General features: G+C 39.9%; 2 protein-coding genes across 4 annotated transcripts in view; one reads left to right on the top strand and one right to left on the bottom strand.

Annotated features, from left to right (window-relative positions):
- MICAL-like (protein) overlaps positions 1 to 22328 on the top strand; it is an 83480-nt gene that overhangs the window by 5073 nt on the left and 56079 nt on the right. The gene's annotated exons all lie outside the window — the stretch shown is intronic.
- Positions 2341 to 22322, bottom strand: LOC108759902 (regulator of G-protein signaling 9). 3 transcript variants are annotated; one of them, XM_018505588.1, is made up of 18 exons: positions 22216 to 22322; positions 11893 to 12113; positions 11511 to 11607; positions 11373 to 11423; positions 10306 to 10415; positions 10098 to 10214; positions 9933 to 10004; positions 9609 to 9803; positions 9351 to 9526; positions 9196 to 9269; positions 8979 to 9108; positions 8687 to 8908; positions 8078 to 8308; positions 7852 to 7908; positions 5913 to 6232; positions 5044 to 5290; positions 4620 to 4964; positions 2341 to 4481 (listed from the first exon to the last, which is right to left on the bottom strand). In XM_018505588.1, exons 2-18 carry the CDS (start codon positions 11962 to 11964, stop codon positions 4421 to 4423), a joined length of 2577 nt encoding a protein of 858 aa, XP_018361090.1. In that variant the 5' UTR covers positions 11965 to 12113; positions 22216 to 22322; the 3' UTR covers positions 2341 to 4420. The 3 variants fall into 3 exon arrangements, with proteins under 3 accessions (XP_018361090.1, XP_018361091.1, XP_018361089.1); XM_018505589.1 differs by lacking the exon at positions 7852 to 7908; XM_018505587.1 differs by lacking the exon at positions 7852 to 7908 and having other exon boundaries at positions 11373 to 11607.

Here is a 22328-nt window from a genome sequence, read left to right as displayed (position 1 = left end):
AGAGAGAGAGAGAGAGAGAGAGAGAGAGAGAGAGCTGAAGATAATTTTATTGGACTATCTAAATTATATTGAATACTCAAACAGGTTGCTAAAATGTCAAAGCTTTTCGCAGTATTATTAAATATTATGCTTGAGTATCCCTACATAATTATCTCGATTAGTCGAACATAATTATTTTCATATCTTTATCTAGCTAAATTTTTAGATACTTGAGCAAGATTGTTCTTTCCGTGTGTTAAACTCAAAAACATCTGGGTCTCAGATCTAACACGGGTAGATCAATACGCACAATTTTCACTCGCTTATCAATGGCGTTCTTAGGCTGCGTGATAATGACGCACTTTGAACGATCGCTTTATTGTACGCAACTCGACAACACAATCGTAGAATCACATCGCTCGACCAGTCGCAGATTCACGGCAACTCGAACAACTAGATTTTAATTACAGCGTGGAAGCGACAGTGCGCTGATTTTGTTTAATTGGTGCACATTGTTGCCTAAGTCCCGTCAATTTTTGATAGATCCAATAGATCCGTCTAGATTTTTTTTCTAATCATAAAAATATCTTGTATTTTACCAATCCAAGGAAAATCGCGGTCCATTCAGATATAATCCATAGTACATAGTTTTTTTTTTTAAATCTTTTTACGAGGCGACAATAATTATTATATTTTTCGAGGTGTTGCGAATTGAAATCATTTTCTCACACTTTCCGTAATAAACGCGACAACATTATTGCGTTTACTACAAAAAAGTCGCACTTGCTCACTTTACATCTAGGTAATAGATACAAAATATAATTGCAATTTATAAATGCATGCGACAAACGTACATAAATACTATTTCAACAATATTTACAATTCTGCTTAAATCGCGAAAACATACTATAAAACAAAACGCTTAGAAACGCTGTATAAAATAATATTACCATATATACGATGGCACCGGATCTCGCAGACTTTTCAAAAAGTGCAACTTGCAAAACACGAATAATTTATGCAAGTTAATTTCTCATTGCGCAATATAATATTTTAGCGGTATACACTATTTTAGAAAGATTCTCTGGACTTTATTCGTAACTACCTTTTCATCTACGTACGCTAATTATGCGAGCTAATCACATTTCCGTTCCGTCATATCATACGAGTATCATCTTTTCCGAATTCGACCCGAATGCTCGAAATGATTGCATTTCCTTCGCTCAGAAGTTAATCGCAATCGTCGGAATAGTAAAGAGATATTATTTCTGCGTTTCAGAGCGCTTTATATTAAACATTATTTAACGACGAAACTTTCCGAGCTGAAACTTGCAATTCTGATGACGTAATGCTAAAGATGTAATATCGACGTACACCAGACGTCGCGGTTTTTCAAGTTATACAAAATGCGGTATGACGGATGCGCTTGATATTGGTCCGTCGGCTCTGTTGCCGAACGATCGTAATTCGTTTTTTTTTTTCTTTATTGTAAGTCGAGATCGTGATTCAATCACGATATAAAGTTAATTGAATAATATAATTACTATCATCGCGATTAACTTACATTTAAAAGACTGTATGTTTTATTTTGTCACAATTTACTTGTCGTTCAGTATATTGAGGTATATTTTAACTCTAAGGCTCAGAAGTTATTCACGCAATATTCTAAATATCTACGGTGATCGTTCGTTACGACTTAATAACAGTATAAATTATCATTTGATTTGTTCTGCGAAGCGTCAGGAAAATTTTAGGACGATTACAACGGCAACAGAGCGGAAGGATAGCTTTGCGAAGCTTTTACACGCACCTCTGCGTTGTGCGACGCGATGAGAGAGAGAGAGAAGAGGTCTTTGGCTTGCGCGATGAATATATAATATACATATTTTCCAAGATTCGAAAGAGAGCGAATATATATATATACACACACACACACACACACATATATATATATATATATATATATATATACGCGATGATGTCGGAAATTATTTACACAGAATAGCGTCCTCTTAGGCGAGTAACGTTTTTTTGATTTGCTCCATGGCTCCTCCGCTGCTTAGAATTCGCGTTTTCTCCAGCATCCGAGTTTTCTCGTCTTCCGTGTCTTCCCAAAGATTTGACTACGGCGCACTTTTATCTCGGCTCGTACAATAAAATTACGCGGGCGAATCGAAAAGTAATTCGTTACCGCTATGACGCGAACGAAATCGTACGGTAGTATGTATATCATTATTAATTTCCTTATATCTCAATCACGGGACATGTGTTACTCTAGTCTTATTATCGGCTAACCTATCGTAAGAACTTTACGATACTTAAGTTGAGCTGCTGAATTAACAGTACGATCGTCGTGAATACTTTTTAGAGTCTTTATGATTACACTCGCGTGTCCAGACCGTCGTACACGGCTCGTTGCACTCAAATAATTCGTCAATGCAGGGTACTTTTGCTTTTTTTTTGTGTTTTATACTCGTTATTGCACGTAAAAAATAAATGCAAATAATACTTCCTTAAATCGAAGAACTTTCAAGATGAATTGTCATCTAGAGATTCGATATTCAGTCATTAGAAAAACTATCACGCATTAGAACCGTCACGTACTCTTTTTTTTTTTTCACGTTCGTTCGTTTTCCATCTTTTCGTGTAAAGTGCAGGAATTAGGCAATCGTTCTTCGTTCCTGTCAGTTAAATTATCCTTTCCCCTCTCGTTGAGAAAAAACGAGGGTTTGGCCGTCAGAATCGTCGTAAGGTTCGTGATTGAACGCGAACAAACATGTCGTCGGTAATTAGTGTTAATAATTATTATATCTCATTTTAATCTTAAAACTATACACGAAAAGACACCGATAAAATACAGATAAGAGCACAATTGCATTTAATTATTAAGTAGCCTCTCGATCTTTTAGCGTCGGATCGGGGATCCTGGGGCAGTAACAGAATCAGAGATCCGATAGCAACGGGCATCAATATCATTTAGATCCGCGCGAATATTTTTTATTCTTTTTTCTTTTGTAATCGTTAATTCGCAACTCGCTCAAGCGAGGCTCAACGAGTAAAACGCCATAAAGTCACCGTAATCGCCATCGATTAATCAACTCGACGCGATCACGACAAATGGCGAACTATGGTATATATAACATGAAATAGACACTTAAGATATATCAGGTCACGATAATTTGTCAATAATTAATATCGAACGCTCGTAAGACACTGCGTATAAGACACGCTAACTCTAGGCGATAAATCTAATAAGTAAGACGGAGACGTGCACTTTGAAATAATGTATACGCGCCGCGTATTGGGATGCAAAATGTATCTCGGGAGTAAACAAGATACCTTAAGAATAATTGCAATGTCATCAGAGGACAACATCGTCAATCGCGAAGTTCGGTGAATTGGAGAACGAACTTATGTCTCTAAGGATGAAATCGCGTTCTGTAACGTAGACTTCGGGGATATCGGAACGTAAAGTTTCGCGAGGTGTGACTCGCGGAAAAGTGAGTATCCGGGAAAAGCGCGACCATGGAGAGCGGCCAAATGGCTCAAGTTTGGCTGGCACTCTACGAGCGTGCGTTTGCACGTGATACGAACTGAGCATAACGAGTTCCCAATCCGCGCACTCGAATTTGCTTCACTACTTTTGCTCGGCAACACGTCACCGTTGAAACTTTTACTCAACACAGAGAGAGAGAGAGAAAGACACGATCTATCGCTACTTGTCACATCTTCTAGGTTGCTGGTCTACATTAATCTACGTTAATCTACGAATAACATTGGAGACTGAACTCTAATTTTTAAACAATAACGCCCAATCCCTTTCCTTCACAAATAATTCTTGCGCATTTTTTTTTTTTTTCAATATTACTCACGTATACCGAGACGATGGTACAAACAGTAGAGATTAAATAACTCTAGTAATCGGAAAGGATGAAAGAGTTCTAATTAAGTTCTTGATCGTGCGTCGAGATTTAACCAGAATCCATCACGGATTCTAATAATCTCGAGCAAACGAATCTAATCGTTAGGCCATACGTATATAATATAAATACAGTTACTCGATGCAACGTTAGAGACTAGACGTCGATGCTCGTTTTTCGTCTCGCGACATACATATTTTCGCGTTATCGATTCTATCGAACGAACTGTCGCAATCTTTGCACGCAACATCGTGATTACCGACGCAATATCGTGAAAATCCGTCTGCAGCAGTTGAATACTGTCGTGTGACTGTATAAACGCACTCGTCTTATTAAATCCTTCCGCGTAAGTAAACTTTGTTCTCAAAAGATGCTTTGTGTCTTTGCTTAATTAAGGAAGCGATCGAAGCTTCGTCGCGCAAGGGTCTGGACACGCGAGATCAGTAAAGTGGATTAAAGTGGAAATCGAATTTGTGAATGTTTTGTAAATGTAAAATGCAAGATTTAATATCAACGACAAATTACAAGTAACCTAAAGTCGCATAAGTTTTTACATAGGGTGCATCCACTCTACAGTTTTCCCTGAAACAGACAGTGAGCGCTCCGTACGAATAAGAACATTATTACGAGGTTATTACTTGAGTACGGTGAGAGAGAAACTTTTGGAAGCGATCGTCGCGACAGCAAGCGTAAGCGGTTTAGGTCGGGTCAGGTACTTACTCGTCCTCCCACGGGCATACTTCGTTAACATTATTGTCACGCTTCTCCCGAGGCTCTGCCTGCGCCGCCGCCGGTCGGTCCTCCTGTTGGGCGTCCGGTTCCCAGACAGGCACGACCTGCGCCTCCCCGGGCAGCTCCTCGGTCGTCGCCGGTTCCTCGGCCACCGGCGACACGTCCGCCCCGGTGTCCTCGCCCTTTGTTCTCTCCTCACCGACGATCTCTCCCGCGTCCTTTGCCGTGCAGCTTTCGCTCGCGTCCTCGTCGGCGTTCTCCATCGTGGAATTGTCACTCGGTAGATCGCCTACGATCGCGCTGATGCTGATCAAGGGCGCCTTCGCGCTCGTCCTGGGAACAGGAACGGGATTTCGTTTCTCGATCGTAGCCGAAATATACCGTCCGGGTATATATCTCGTGAGTAACTTACTTAGGACTCGGCTGGCTCTCCTTCACGACGACGGCTTCCGCGACAGTTTCCTCCTCGGGCACGATCTTCTCCAGGGATGATCTCTCTTCGACCTTTTCGACCACCGCGTGGGAGTACTCGAATGACTGTTGGGGCGACGGATAATTACAGGATGACACGGATACACGACCTATCTCGGCCAGCCTGATACGACCGCTCGCTGAGCAGGTAGAATAATTTCGCGTTATCGGGCCTGAAGTCGATGTACCTGAGTGTTTTGAAAACAGAAAAGGAGACGATATTTAAAGATAAACCTTACTTTTCATGCGATGTCTTCTTTCTTATTGAGTGTGTTCAGCAAACACAACGGTTGAATGAGCACTCGCTGCTGTTGGTATATATATATTTTTCTAGAATTTATCTTATGGATTTTAAAGGTCTGTGGTTGGTAATTTGCTTCAAAGACTTTGACATTCGAAGCTTCGAAATTTTGACATTTTAATCTTCGAAATTTCAACGAATGAAAAATTATACAATTATTATTAATTATTATTAATTCGTTACTATTAATTTTATTTATTTAATTGATAATTTTATACAATTATCAATTTAATATAATTAATAGTAACGAATGTAATTTCATAAATAAATTTTTTATATACAAATGGGTTAGAATAATTACGAATATTAATTCTTTTTAATTGCACAAATATATTTTTCGAAATTTCAAAGGCACCTTAAACTTCGAAGATTTGAATTCTTTTAAAGTTTCCAATCTTTGTTAAAAACAACATTCCTCAAATCAACTCGAAACACCGGCAACTACTGGCGATTACCGAGCCGTTATGTTGACTGAACGCATCCAATGAGTCGGTCAGTTGTATACCGACCTATGCTACCGCTATGCTGCAAACTACACGACTTCCGCAACCGTTCGGAGACGTCCGCGATAGCAAGGCTGACGTCCGACGACGAGCTGCACGAGTCCAACTGTGCCGAATTCTTCCGGGAGGCACGCGCCTCGACGGAGTGTGCGGTCGTCCCGTGACCGCCACTGTCCCACACGTGTCGGGCCTGATCAGCTGACACTGTCCTTCCAGAGGACACGGTGTCTCCCGTTGCCCCGTGCTCCGTGCTCGGGCCCGGCACGGCCTCCCACGGGCACACGTCGTCCATAGGGCGAACTGCCACTTCCGTCGCGCCAGCATCCCTGACAACAGGAACTTTATTATATTTAGTTTTCACCGTTTGCTTTCGGCAGAAGGTACCACGCGCTTCGTGTGCGTGTTTCGTGTGTTCTGCGTATATATGTATGTGTCTTTTATCAATGTCAGTCGATTACATGCATGCGACTCCATTCAACGACTAGGGAAAATGTAAGTCTTTATATATACATATAAACGTTACAAGGATCTCCCGGAATTATTCTCGCTTGAAAAGTAGCGGTGCAAAGACAAATAATTCCGGGGCGTCCCGTAGGAAACGTTGGGCGATTTGTTCTGTCATGGGATCGTTTCAATCCTCAGAATCCTTGTCGCGTATTCGAGTAATCGCAGGGTTTTAACATCGGATAAACATTTACACGAAAAGAATGGTTTTGCTGAAGTATCTAAAAATTTAATTAAACGCAGATCTGAAAATAATTTCGTTTTGGATGGCCAAAATAACGTGGGACGCTTACGCTGCAAATTATTAGCATGTTAAAACTGTTTGCAACATTGTAATTAAGCGTTCTACATAATTATTTTGATGGAACGATCAAATTATTTTCAGATCAGTATCTAGCTAAATTTTTAGATTTTTAGACTTCAGCAAAAACATTTTTTTCTATGCATCGAACATCAGAAAACGTAAATCATAAAAAAAATTTTATAACGTGAAAAGAGTTGGTACATACTTTCCTTGCTGTGCAAATAATGTGCTCGACAAGTATCGTACGTACAGGTAATGTGTTACATAAAATATTACAGAGATATATGAGTACAGAGGTATAGTAAGCTTGATACGGACGACACAATATCGACATCAAGACAATTATACAGAGTGTCTCAAAATACAATAACAGGTTAATAAGAACTGTTTTTCCTTTGTTTTTTTTTTTTTTAATTTGTATCAAAAGATTTAGAAGTGTTTTTGAGACATTCCGCGTAGGATAGTATTTGATAGTATTCGGAAACACTGAAATTTATCAAGGAACGGGCACAATATAATTGTCATACAATACTATTATATCAATGGTACACGCTTTACACACATTTTGGTGAGCTTTTCATAAAATGATTTCTTTGAGAGTGCGAGAGTTTTCAAACACACCGAGATAAGAAGGTCTGCCAAAGTCTGATACGAAGGTACAGTGGAGCGCACGGTGCAACGGAGCGCGTTAATAACTCCTACTGCCCTCCCTTCGTGTATCTCGGACCGGGCTCGTTATTGCTCGATCGTTATTTTGAAATACGCGAGAGCTGGCACGCGGCACGGGAACACGAAAGGAACGCGAGTAACAAGTCTCTTCTGTGTAGAGACCTTCCAATAAGAGTCTGGACATGAGAAAGCCACTTTTGATTGATCCGCCATACTTAAACAATTCCTGAGAGAGAGAGAGAAATATATAAGAAAAAGATAAAATAGAATTAGAAAGAGAAAGAAATAGTAAATGTAGGTCTCTCTCTCGAGGATTTTTAAAAAATTACTATTTTACATATAAAACTACGGCTCGTATCTAGACTGTTATTAGAGATAGAGGGCCTCTTATAGTTCTGTGCGTTCCGCGCGCGCCGTCCGCTCCTACACTTAATTGAGAAAACCGTGGTATGTATCGGGGTGACTTACTGAATACTACGTGGACTAGGCCTCGAAGGTATCTTTACGAGTCGTGGTAGATCTCCCCTGAAAATACGACGCGCACGAATATAAGCCTATCATCGGCCACGTCCACCCGATATCGCGCGTATGGATAACATGCTAAAAGCGCAAGAATAGCCGTATCTCGCCGGGCAACGTAGGACAGATATACTCTCTCGGGAACCACTCTCGGGGCCCCCCAACCCCCGCATACCTGTATGGGATGTCGGTGAGATTCGACTGGCTGTGGGAGTGCGGAACACGCGGCGCGGAACTGACGTCACGGACGCCGCACACCGCGAGCTCGTGGGCGCTTCCAGACAGACTCCGGTCGCTTCCTCTTCGTCTGCCGCCACTACCTATGTTAGCGTGCTGCAAAGTGCTAGGCGTTGGTGTCGAAGTGGAGGAAACTTTCTTCTTTGCTTGGCCGCCAAAGACGAAAAATCTGGAAAAACAAACAAGGCCCTTCGATGCGTGTATCTTGCGACTAAGGCCCATTTTACGACTACAATTATTTACAACTATGCTTACGCAATTGTAGAATGGACTTAATACGACGCGTACACGGAAAGATTTTGCTGAATTATTTAAAAGTTTAGCTAGAGATCTGAAAATAATTTTATTCGATCGTAAAAATAATTACGTAGGAACGTCAAGCATGATGAGCGATGCTGTAAAAAGTTTTGACATTCTAGCGATCAATTTGAGCATCCTACAAAATTATTTTGATGGCCCGACGAATTCACTTTTAGATTTGTATTCAGCTAAATTCTTAGACATTTCAGCAAGACTATCTTTTCGTATAATTCGATGAGAGACTCACCTCTTCTTCTGCAGAGGTTGCACGCCGGCAGCTAAGAGATTACGATATTGATCGGAACGAATAAATCTAGGGTAGCAGTCCTTCTTTAGCAGTAGCGTATATACATGCTCCGCGGCGGAATCAAACGTAAACCTGCTCGGATTTTTCATTTCCTGATGAATCCTCTCCATCGTTTTCCCGTCTATATTGATTTCGCACGGAGCTCCAGGTGCCAGGAATTCTCTGCGTGAATTTCCGAAACGTTACGAATAGATTACTTTTTACAGATCGAAATAGCGTAACATACGCGTACCTAAAAATTTCGTTGACTTTGTCAGGTATTTGTGCTTGAAAACTATGCCTGAGATCTTTGACCGCCAGCCAAAATCTTATATTCTCGTGGCTGTACTCCTTTCTTAAATAATTCGTGAATTCTTGTAAACCTGTTGCGGGGCAGAATAGTGCTTGTGAGTTTGCTAGCGGAATCAACTATTATAAGTATGTTCTATTAATGCGATCGAAAAGTTTACCTGTAGGATCAGACATAAGTTCTTCCATCGACAGCGCCCATCGTTTAACGCGTTTTTCTGTAGGAACGTCCACTCTAGACATATAAAGTGTATTATCGAATTTGTCGCGTTCCATAGATGAAGAGAGAGAGAGTATCCGATTTTTCATTACTTACAAGCTACTATTCAGTTGCCAAAACGTATGATCGTCGGTGACCCATGGATTGGAAGGTTGCGGCTGTACGAACATTGGATCGTATTCCACGTACGTTTCGAAGTATGATTTCAAATTTTCGATCGCAGTCGAAACTTTTATCCTCGTGCGTATCAAACTGTTCCGTAGAAGGGCCACCTGTTAAAATTATATATACGGGTATATAAATCGGAGATTTAAAAGAGCGGGAATGCCAATCCCGATATGGATTGGCACTCACCTCACGTTGCAGATCGGTGAGAGTGCGTTTACGTGACGGAGGTCGTGGAAGTCCAGGACGAAAACGAGTGGGTACGGGCACGGCTTCCAGGCTACTGAGACAACCGGGTGGTGGTCGATACACTCTCCAAAATGCTCGTTCCTGCGAATCGCTCACTATCTTGTCGCCTTTCTTGCGCTCCTTAGATAAGCGTACCTGAGCCCACACAATCAGCAGCATTTCAAGGAGTCACATGCTCGAATATGCGGAATTGGTATTTACATGGGACAATACTTGCGGTATACTATTGAAAATTAAGTGCGATAATAACGGATAGTTATTCACCTGTTCTTCCGCTTGTAGTTGTATTATGTCCCACTTGTTCTGCAAGTTCTTACGCAGGCTGTTCAAAGCTTCCTAAAGAGATAGTATAGGTTTTCTTTTACGAAAGAAAGTCTTTAAATAGATTTTTTCGACGCGTTATCGCGTTAATAGCTTGATTTTACGTACGGTCTCATAATCCTCAAGAGCGTGACGTTGTTTGTTCCTCAGAGTTCGTTTAGCCAGATAGATCGCGTACTCCACGTTGTCGGGGGTTCTATGTTGCCACGGCCAATAATAGGGTGTCTACGCGTATCAATTTTTCGTATGAGTATTAAAAAGATTTTGGATAAATTGGAAATTTTACTCTTTCGTTACTTTCGGATATACGACTCACCTGAAACCTATACAGAGAGCTATCGTCCTTAACAGTAAGTGTCTTGGAGTCATTCACCGGGAAGAAGTAGCCATACTGGCATAGTTGATTAGCAATATGGACCGCCTCTACTGTCAAACACAATAATGCATCTTGATATCTGAAGAAACGCTTATATCGACAGAAGTGTCTCTAAGGATCGCTTAGTGTTGCTTAGGGTCGTGCAGATCACTCAAACGATGCCACATTGCTCTGTGTCGTATTTTGGTTGTCTGTTCTTACAGTTTTTCTAGCGGACGTACGTCGAGAAATGCCCACAATAAATTTTAGTTTTTGTTATTTTTAGGAAATTGATTGTGTGTTGCTTTGATGACCTTTCTTCGAAGAGGACACCAGCTCGCTCTCCTTTTCTCTTTTCCTTTCTCCATCTTTCCCCCTCTCTCTCTCTCTCTCTCTCTCTCTCCAAGTGATTAATAACGAATGATTAATTCGATTTTTTTAGTTAATTAAACTATAATATATAAATACCGATCCACCGTATTTTCATAAATACTATCCGCGAACTTCTCAGAGTTACGAAGACATTTATTCTCTAAATGCATTTGACACGAATTACGCTCGCTTCGCGACGGAACGGGAGTGTAATTTACGGTCTTCATTTGCACGAGGCGAGAAAAAAACTGAACGAAATCCAGAAAATCCGCGAGAATATTTACCGTTGCTCAGCTGCAAATTCGCGAGTTCTCCTCGTCATTAATCTCTCATCTTTTCAATAACCCGGAGCGTACATAATTCATATATTCGACTCGAACGAAAAAGAATATTCTGTGTAGTGTAACGTGTTAGTATGTAATCGATACTCTTTAAAGGCACCAAAGCGAAAAATATCGATGCAAATGGATACTGCGAAGCGAAACTATATCGATAGTGTCGTTAGCATCCTCAGGCAGAGCGTTGTGGTTGCGCGTGTTGGGGGGAGGACACCGAGCCGAGCCGAGCCGAGCGAGCGAGCGAGCGAGCGAGGGACAAAATGGCACAGCAGCGGAGAGCAGCCGGCAACGATCAGTAGTAGACATACGAGCCCGTACCTGATTCTTCGATGGCAAGCCGCTCCATCAGCCACTCGATGAGGTCGTAACCTGCAACACGCAGGCAGCCTACTGTAGTGTCCTGGCCGTGATGGCCGCTTACGCTTACTCCACAACGCAGGTACCGATGGCACTCACCCATGAACGCTGAAGGGATCGAGGTGAGAAATTGTTTTTGGCTGCGCACGGGTACCCCGCTCTCAGGGTCTTGCATCTCCCGCACCAGCCCCTCCATCTGCGTCAGAGACCAACGCGAGGAACAATTGTTATTACAGTTCATTAGCGACGTTTAGTCATTAAATGTATATTCAGTAAAAAAAAAGCAGCTTTGCAACTGTTGTAAAATTCTTTAATATGATTGGTTTAATTTGCCCTTAGTTCTTCAATGGATTTAGTTGTATAAATCAATCATTAAAGAATTATACAACAGTTGCAAAGCTGCTTCATCTGTTGAATGCGGCTATTAGGCTTGTAACGCCGCGATTGGGAAATAATTTATTCACGCGGGAAAAGAATGTACCTTGTCGAAGGCGTAAGGCCTGTGAACGCGTGGCTCCTTCTCTTTTTGTTGTTGATTGCTAGAGGCCTCCATCGCGATCGAGGCGGCCCTCTGCGTCGCTGGCAGGAGCGGTGTCGATATCGATGGCGGAGGGGGCTGGGGAGCTGGGCCGGAGACGGGTCTACCCGAACTCCATGGGGCTCTGGCCCCATCCCATCACTCCAGTCACCCCCGCACGCCCACTGAAACATCCCGTAAATTATCCTTTTTACCTTCTTCGTCATCTCGTTTCAAATACAAACGTAACAGAGTATATATAGTCACACAAGTGATTACAAACTAAATTGGTAAAAAAACATTTTTACTCCAGTAACGCGCGTACAAAGATATAACGACGTTAAAGTGAGAAATTCTGCTTTAAAAGTCTTGATTTTTGAGCGAAATTTCCACGCTTTCTACTTTGCGCTTTGAAGAAAAGCTGTACATAATTTAAAACGCTTATGTCTCTATCTTTCCGTTTAATTATTCATGCTTCTCGTTTACACGTATACAAGATTCCCTCGTTTACGCGTACACAATTAAACTGTAAAAAAATTCTACAAATAAAATCGTATATATATTCCAATTAAATTACAGTTTTTGCTGCAAGTTATTGAGAAGTAAGATTCTGCGCGAAAATGTAATGTATTGTCAGATCAAATTGTTTTTATATTATCGAATTTCAATTTCTTCGGTACTTGTATCTACGAATTTGAACCTCGAAATTTTAGGAATATCTACTCGACATTCTAAAATAGCTACTTTTCTCGTACATCTCTATAGTTCGTTCAATTTTTAATGCTTTGTCTTTTGATACACTTCCTCCGACGAGAACGTGCCGCTCTCATTATTTATCAAAGCACATCGGATTAAGAAAAGTGGACAGAAATATCAGACATTTAACTCGTAGAAACAGAAACATTTGTATGTATATTAAGGGACATTTACGTAAGCTATTTTTACAATTGCTATTGATGACTATATATTTGTCGAATGTCGTTGGCATTAATTGATCCAACATCTCCGTACAATTGACTCTCTAACATTTATGGGAAAGTGAACGACTTAGAATTATAATAATATAAGGTTATTTATAAGGTTTGAATTAACAATAAGATAAAAATTTTGAAATTATTATAAACAGAAATCTATTTTTAAAGGGTTCTGAGTGAGAATATTCAATTCTGTAATTCGAAATGTTTACCCTTCATCGGCAATATTGGATTTCAAAGCACAATTGATTTTTTTTAATTCTGGTAGATAAATTTAAATCTGTAAAAAACGTAAAATCCAACTTCTATGATAGTAAAATATGTGATAGTAAAACTTCATTTTTGAAGCTTTCACGAATATAAGATTTTTTTCAGATTTTTATACAGCCCGAAAAAAACAGATAAAAATTTGTACTGAAATTTAAAAACCCAGGTTGCAGAAAGACTGAGGATGAAAACATTGCCAACGAAAGATCAATTAGTTAGATTCGAAAGTTCATAAATCATAATTCCGAATTATTATTCTTTTATCCTTACGTCGGGGAAGCCAGCAGAAATTTAATCGACAGGCTAATTATTGATATAATAATAAATAATAAAGCTTTTGTCGAATATTACGTTTTAACTTCGCGAACATCGATTTATTTCTCACGTTTGCGGCAATCTACATGAGATACGTAAGTAGCACATACATAAAGTCGTTGGATAGATAAAAGCATCTTCGGACAGATCATTTAACTCGAACAAAAGAAAAGCAGGCATTTTACCGAGATCCGTTCTACTTCCGCCTTTCAGGTTCCGCGGTTCCGCATCGTGTTCATGCAACAAACTGCGACAATAATAAACGGCAAACGGCAAAATGCGCCGGTTCGACGCTATAAACGCTTCCCTTCTATGTACGTTGTTTCAGGTTGCGGATGAAGATTTACTTTATTATATCCGCCGTTTTCTCATAGTTTCGAATAAAAATCTTTCCGCAGTGTTTCTCGTAAATCCGGAAAACGTTTCTCGGCTCGACCATCGGGTAATTCATAAGACAAGATATAATCTGGGTTTTATGTGGTCGACTTTTTTCAAACAGGAACGGAACTTCCAGTCGGGAGATTTGCGCGTCAAGATAAGAAAAAGAAGGTCTTCCACGAAAACTTGTAAAGAAAAAAAGAGTCGGGCTATCACGTTCAGCGCTAAAAATACAATACAGGTCGCCCGAAAGTTTTCATGAAGCTTGCGGCAAAACGCGAATGATTCGTGGAAATTCAAAGTTTCACCGTTAAAAACGATGCTATAACGTTATATCGCGTTACCGATGGTATCGCGTTACTTATGATATCGCGTTACCATCCGACTGATCTCCCGAACAAAATGCAAGGTCAACGCAAATCGCCATCAAGGCTGTGACGCGATGGCGATGAAAAAACCCGAGTGCCATCCTGAAAATGGAGATGGCTTTGTGCATGTGTGATCAGGTGTAGTCGGTCGGGCAGTCAGATAAAGCCGCCGTCGATATATCGATGTATCTCGGGTTGATGAACCCGAACCTATTCGACTGGTGATAATGGGGGTAGTGTTCTCGTCTAGCTAAAGAGAAGGCATGTAGGAGAAATATAGGGGGGAAAAGGAAATAGGATACGCACAAGTCATTGAGTCATGCAACACCATGCTGATATTTCAACCGTTGAAATGATTTAAACTCGCGTTTTAAAGTCGCTCCGAGTTCCATTACACTTCTTCTTTAAACACGCCGACTGTCGAATTTTTCGACGAAACAAGTTGTTAAGTTGGTCATTTTACGGCATCTGTTACAAAACTTTCGTCTCGTCTTACTCCCGAGCTTAAAATTGGATTTGTTCTTAAAGGCAGTATCGACAATACTCGAGAAAGTCGCGAGCGAGAGAAATTTGAAAACGCTTTTAGAAAAGTATAATTCGAGGTAGAGAAAGAGATAGAAGAATGGAATAAAACGAGAAGACAGAATTCCGATTGGCAAGCGCTCGATATAGAAAAGAGGGGAATAGCCAGAATATCAAAATGAATCCCCAAATGACCTGGGGACAAGCAGATGCGTGGGCGAAAGCACATTCCTCCCCTGCATCCTCGGCCGAGCCTGCACCCTCTCTTCGCCTGCCAATTTACGTGCTAATCTGAAATCGATAAGTCCTCCGGCATGTCCTGAGACTTTGGGAACGTACGTTTCTACGAATTATTCAGTGCGCAGAGTTATTAATGTCTTGCTCAATTACAGACGAGTTTTCACTGACTACAGGAAATCAATTAAGCACGCGTGGGGAGGCGGCGGTGTCCCTCGTCACGTAATCGTTAACCCTCGGCTACGGGCTGGGATTACAGTACTCATTTTCTCATTTTGTCCGTAAATAATCCGTGTAACGCGTCATTAAGATCTAAGCGGTTGCTCGTGTCCGAATCTGAAATTTTATCCCGTCGTTACTTTGATTCGGGGTTTATTTTATCTGCATTTATATTGCGTTTATTTTAATTTTTGCGTTGCGCTTCCCTTCAAATTCATGGTGTAACTTCGTTATTGAGTCACTGATAACTGATACCAAAACATGAAATCCAATAAGCCGTTTATTAGTTGCCCTATCAGAAAAATAACTCTACCGGACAACGCGTGTAAGGGAGTGCGTATCTCATGAAATCATTGTTTTGATACCAATAGTTTATAAATTAATTGTTTTATTCCACAAAAAACATAATTAGCTGTTTTGCAGAATGAGAGTTTTAATGAGAGAATGTGTAAGTATATGGGTGCGTGCATTTTTTTTTTCAAAGACATATTTAACATACAAGAACTGTAAAGGCTCGAGTGATATACAATCAAATGAATAAAAAGGAAAGCCTACAAGAGCCGACACAGGTTTCTTGTGTGTAAAAAATATAATGTTTGTTAGTAAACATATTTAACATTTGCTACATACTTTTTAAAATGCAGTATATTATCGAATGTCGATGTTTCTTGGCAAAATCACTTTAAATAATTAAATAGCGCTGTATGAAGCGCAATTTGCTTTGCCAAATGTACCCAATATCCTAAATCGAGCTAATGTACATCGTTGAGCATTTTTTAAAATATTTTTTTCACAAAAATCACCATTATAAATGTTGGCGAATACCAATGCTGGCAGTGTACGTGATGTAAATTGACGATATAACATCCATATACGCGATATCACATTGACCAATGTTGTCATACATATATCATGCGTAGAGTTGGCTTTAAATAAACAAGAGAACAATGTGTGACAGATTCTGGTAGTAAATAAAAAGAGGGAATATCCACTTCATTCTATATTTTTAATCGTGATATATTTTGCATATCCGTTGTTCCGTATTTCCACAATCGCCACATTTGCGAGGTGATAAATGTCGCTCTCAGGTTTTATACGGATTATCGTAACATTCGCAACACGTCGTGGAAAGTGCGTGAGGGAAAATCAGGAAAAATAGTGCTTCGGGCCAATTCTAAGAAAAGCTCGAATAAGTAATATCAGTAGGAGAAATCACCGTCTTGGAAGAAGGCCGTCATAAAATTCCGAGGGAAGCGACACTAAGCTCGCCTTTCTATGGGATTAACTCTCGCTGAATTCTCTCTCGACGGGACTCATTTCCCCGAGAAGCTTTGTGCGGCCGATAACGAATTTCCTTGTTTCCTATTCAGACGCGGGACATTCAGCAAACACGAAGAAAGCGTGCGCAGCATTAACCCTTATCAATTGTGAGAAAAGAAGTAAAATTGTCGGCTCTTCCGGATTTCTAGAATTCTGGGCTACTTAAATTTTCCTTGAATTCTTAGATGCTTCGATCGCTATTTCGTAGTATAGTGCGACTTTGAGAGAAGTCGCGTTGGCGAATTGTCGAATTGTTGTTTTCTCAAAACCATTTAGTTTATTGTGTATATAATTCCGAAGCACGCACTGTATGTTGCAAGAGCGTCAGAGCGGCATGACGAACAAAACCAGGTTTACTACGGAAAATAAATTAAAAAATTCCCTCACTTTTCCAGGTTTTCCAGATGAAAATGGAAAACTTTCCAATATAAAATATGTAAATTTTAACACATTTAAAGAGTTGTAGGAAATCTAACCTATGTTATAATATTAAAAACAACGCAAAAAAGGCTTAGTAGCATATTAAAATTTTGGGTGCAAATTTGGCCTAATAAAAAATTAATTAGTATTGGAAAAAAGAATGCCAGTTACGAAAAACGGGTGATCAAATAAAAATACTGAATAAATTTTAATTATTTTATTAAAATCGTTTAAAGTGTGCAAGTTTTTTGAACGTATTTCACTATAAACGTCAGATTAATATTAAAAAATTATAATAATTATCTGGAATAGGAGCAATTTAAGGAAATTGTGAGCAAATTTCAAAATTCCAGGCTTTTTTACATTTTCCCCTGATTTTTCCCAGTTTTCTATGACCAATTTCAATTTTCCTCACTTTTCCCGGTTTTCCCGGTTTTCCAGATCTGTGACAACCCTGAAAACGAATAAAAATAAATACAGTTTGTTTCCTTTGTTTCCTGCAGACGCGATATAATCGGTTAGTTTTCCCAAGTAACGAACCCGGGGGTGAGTGTTACCCCGAAATAACTCCTAAATTGATTGAACGAACGGTTCCGTGGAGACGACGCAATTTTAGTCCACGACTCCCGGGTCGCCATACGATGCCACGTCGGTAAATAAAACGCGAAATCAGGACTTACAATCAGTCGAAAGCGTCCAATCTCGCGCCTTGCGGAACAATAGGTATGATAGATGGAAATTTTAATTGAATTTTCATACCGCGCAACTCTATGCCGGTAAAAGCAGCAATCGAGCTGCTTGAGTCGATCATAGAATGCAGATGTGCAGTTACATGATCGCGCAATATGTATTTTAAATCGTGTCGTCGTATTCTGTTTCAATTACACGTGACTTTTCAAGGGCTGATTAAGTGCGCGGTCCGTTATTAAGGGATGGCTATCAAATTTCTAATTACGTTTCTAATTTCGACGTTTAAAGATACTTGGGCCCGATTTTTCATTATCTAGTTAATTTGTGGTTAAACTTAACCTGATGTTTTACTCAATGAGCTTCATTCACGACATCATCATAGATGAAGCCCATTGAATAAAATATCAGATTAAGTCTAACAAGTTAATCAACTTATAAAAAATCATCTTGAGTAGTTGATCTCACAATTAAATTTGCGATAGAGTTGTACATCTTTAAATGAGTAAAGAAAGGTCTAATACGGTCGAGGCTAAATTAGTGCTTATTAATATTGATCGTTGATATGTTAATGATATATAATAATAATAATAAATATTACTACATGCTTCAATGGTTGAATAATAATAATAAATATTACTACATGCTTCAGTGGTTGAATAATAGTAAATATTATTACATGCTTCAGTGGTTGAATGGGAAAAGACATTTCTTCCGGATAGTCGAGAGATTCTAATCCTGGTTGAAGTAATATTTCTCGCAATAAATTCTTTACAAGTTTTTAAAATACTAGTAGCATTATTATCGAATCGATGTTGAATTTAATTGTGATATTATTATTTAACTTCAGTTTATGATTGCGTTTTAAATCCGATAGTAAGCGGCGCGTAGTTTATAACTGAAAGATAAAATTTACATTTAAAAATATTATCTTAGATCTAATCTATTAGCGCCCTTTTCTACTTATACTGTTAAATCTATAGTGTCAAATTTAACTTAAGCCACTGCTCCTACTCTCAATTATATCGTTATTTTATACTAAAGAATGGTGATATTTGACACTATACAGTGTCACTTTGACACTATATAGTGTCAAATTTATCGTTTTAGGCCCAGTTCCACAACTGACGGTTAACTCTTAACCAAGGTTCAACCTGTTTCTCATTTCTTTCCAATTCTAGAATTGGAAAGAAATAATGAATAAGTTGAACCTCGGTTAAGAGTTAACCATGAGTTGTGAAACTGGGCCTTAGTATAAAATATCGATATGTTTAGTAGGAGCAGCAGTGACTCACATTAGGTTAAATTTGACACTATGAATTTAAGTGTATTTGATTTATTCCGATTTATTCATATAGCGGTCTGGAATATCTTATTATTGTACATTTTCATTCTTAACCCCCGGCGCTGATGCCAAAATCTGTAACATAGTTACTGACGTAACATCTGTAAGATGTAACTTGTGTTAATTAAAAAGCACACTAATCAATTTCAAGAAACCAAAACGACATAATTATATAAGAAAGAATAAACGATTGTAAATATATTTTTATAAGAATAATCCAAATTTGTAGATGTAACATAAAGAAAATTTAATTGTTTGACACTTTTGATAAAGAGACTTATAAGTGAGTGGGTTCAATAGGTGCACCCGCCATTAACTCCAAATTAATAGCGATTAGAGAAGAATAGAGAATGTCATTTCTTCGGTTTTACGAATAAAATCGTGATACGGTAGATCTGTGGATCTTTGCGTGATATGCGAAATACCTTTGAGAGTTGTTTGTGATATCCAGTAAGCAACCTTGACTAACCGTGAAGACCTAATCATTTTAATCCTCTGTATTACAACTTTCTCGTCACTAATTCTCATTTCACAGATTGCATGAAAATTATTCACGTTGCATATGTGAGTTCAAATTGTAAACAGTCGTGACGTTACATTTACAACTCCTGTGAGTTACAACTTCTCTTCAATTATCACAAATTTAATTCTGAGATAAACTACTAGATAAATAAGTCTTTAAGCCCATGGCACACAGAAAATCATAAAGCAGTAAAACGTAAACAGTAAGCGAATTGGCCAATCACAGTAGAGAACCTAAGGCAATGACGTAAACAGTATACGAAAAAAAAGATTTTGTTAGAACATTTGGAAAATTTAGCCAAATACGGATCTAAAAATAATTTTATTGGATCAAAATAACAAGCATGATGAACAATGTTGAAAAATTTTGACATTCCAGCAACTTCAGTTTGGGCATCACACATATGTATGTATTTTAATGATTCAACAAAATTATTTTCAGATCCATATTTAGCTAAATTTTTAGATGCTTCACGAAAATCTTTTTGTGCAAAATCCAAAATGTTGATTTGCTTACTGCTTACGTCTTAGTTATTTTGTATGCCATAACCTTTAAACGCAGAAACGCAAGCAAAAATGAAATTCGGTTAGTAGTTATTCCTTAATAACGGATCGCGCGCTTAATCAAGCATGAATCATCAGCCCTTGAAAAGTCACGCAGCAGACAGGTGGATTCCAAAACAGGCTCATCGATATTGTACGATAACGCAAATCCCAATTATCATCGCTCCATCGATGTTATCGTGACGATACTAACAAATTAAGGCGCGCTTGCACAGTGAAAAAAAATCAATTAACATTTTTAGGATATTTACCGGTTTAATTGTCATTTATTACATCACGATGTCAATCGGCCAAATTTGCCTTGACACAATCTATCAGATTATTAGATTTCTAGGAATACGAAACGATACGAACGAGCTATATATTCAGCATGCAAATAAGGCATAATAGACAATGAAAAGCTGATGAAACGCGATAAATCGCTCACACACAATTTCCATATTGTCGAAATTTTCCACGTACTTGGGAACATTTTAACGTGTCTCTAAAAAAAAAGTTCGAATGTTTACGGTTTGCCAATCGTAATAGATAGTTATTGTTGATATTTTTTGAGATAGGTATATGTATATTTTTAGCTAGAAATATTAGGTGTTAAACTTAATTCCTGCCGTTTTTCGTCTCCAAAATTGATTTGTTTCGAAGGGAAGATGAATGAATACCTTAAACAAAATAATTTCCTCCATTTTCTACTTTATTACTAATTAATAATACTTTGATTAAGGTATTTCCCTTCGAAACAAATCAATTTTGGAGACGAAAAACGGCAGGAATTAAGTTTAACACCTAATAATTATGGTGAAAGGTTACTGATGTAGACACGTACCTTAATATATTAATACTGCGTTAACAGTGCGGTAGGACATCCGAAAAGTGCAATGCGTCGCATGAGCACTATCACCTTACACTATCACTGCGTTGGCACTGCCATAAATGCATCATCGTACTACCATGTATCAGCAATTCCGAAACGTTCATCAATATGCATATCGAAATGCCGTGAGATCCACGTTACTACTGATACTTGTAGCACTACTATAGATAAACCGTTGGTCATAGTTCAATATGACAGGAACTATAGAGAATTGATATTATACATTTCCCCTATATATACCGACATTCCGAAATGCTATATTTTGTAGCGTTGCCGCGCTGCTATAGTCGCACCCTTATACCAATGTTTCTTCAACCCCCGCCCCAGCATTTTTTCGACATGATTCCGAGAACCGACGTCAGCCTCACCGCACTAATTTAACGTTCCGTCTAAATCGCGAAGAACCTACTACGATAGTCTGGGCGCAAACCTGACCCCCGGGGGGCTTCGCGCGCTAATAATTGGAAGCGCACGAGTCATCCCCCCGGGAACGTGCACATGTCACGATCGTAATGCATCTCGCGCCTTTTTGACGACGATGCCGGGTGCTAGGAGATATGACGTGGCCCGATCGAATGGTCCACTTTTCGCATCGCTAAGCCTCCACTCCCGTGGTCGATATTTATTGCGCCTCGGCCGAGGCCGAGGCTCGCAACTGCACCGAAGAAACCGACTCGATCGTTTCGCGTCCCTCGGGCCAACTGTTAATCGGCCTCGAGGAGGAAACGCGCGTTCTCTCTCTCTCTCTCTCTCTCTCGCTCTTTCTCTCTTTCTCTTTCCCGCCGTTCCCTCCGCCGGCTAAAAATCGCCTCCTCCTCTCCCTACTCTCCCCGGCTCTCGATCGACCCACGCCGATTTAACGGCCGCCACGAAGGAGAGACGATCGCAGCACGACGTTCCTGGTGATGTCGCGCCACTGACGGTCGTCCGTTTTCGAGGACGTGGACTCGCTTGCCATTGTCATCGTCCTCGTCTTGGTTGTCTTGGTTGTCTTGGTCGTCGTCGTCGTCGTCGTCGTCATCGTGCGGTCACCGTCGTCGTCGAGCAGACAATTCATTACGACGTTTCCGCGAAGAGGCCACTCTCGCGGATGATCGCATTACGAGAGGAAGGGAGAGCGACTGCCAGGGAGAAAAGAGAGCGCACGACGGGGTACGACACGGCGAGTATTTCCCTCCCCTATCCTACCGTCGCGTCATCCCGCTGGTTTCGACGCTGCCTTCGACCATCACCTCAACCAGCACCGAGCAATGAAATGTCACAAACTCTACTACTCACTCGACGAGTCAGGGCAGTGGAGCTTCATGAATGCGTCTCGCAGTACGTATCAGGCCATCGGAGCACGGCCGAGCTCGCGGCCCTTCTTCCGCAGCTTCGAGTCTAAAGCCACC

The sequence above is a fragment of the Trachymyrmex cornetzi genome, unplaced genomic scaffold (genome assembly GCF_001594075.2).
Source record: "Trachymyrmex cornetzi isolate Tcor2-1 unplaced genomic scaffold, Tcor1.1 scaffold21, whole genome shotgun sequence".
NCBI classification, from domain to species: domain Eukaryota; kingdom Metazoa; phylum Arthropoda; class Insecta; order Hymenoptera; family Formicidae; genus Trachymyrmex; species Trachymyrmex cornetzi.
This window is presented reverse-complemented; position numbering and strand designations above follow the sequence as displayed.

Coding starts and splice junctions, on each gene's coding strand:
- LOC108759902 (XM_018505587.1), bottom strand. CDS start 11,964: ATGGAGGCCTCTAGCAATCAACAACAAAAAGAGAAGGAGCCACGCGTT. Junction 9,270..9,350: donor TGGCAACTGAATAGTAGCTT/GTAAGTAATGAA, acceptor TTATATGTCTAG/AGTGGACGTTCCTACAGAAA. Junction 5,291..5,912: donor GCAGCATAGCGGTAGCATAG/GTCGGTATACAA, acceptor CAAAACACTCAG/GTACATCGACTTCAGGCCCG.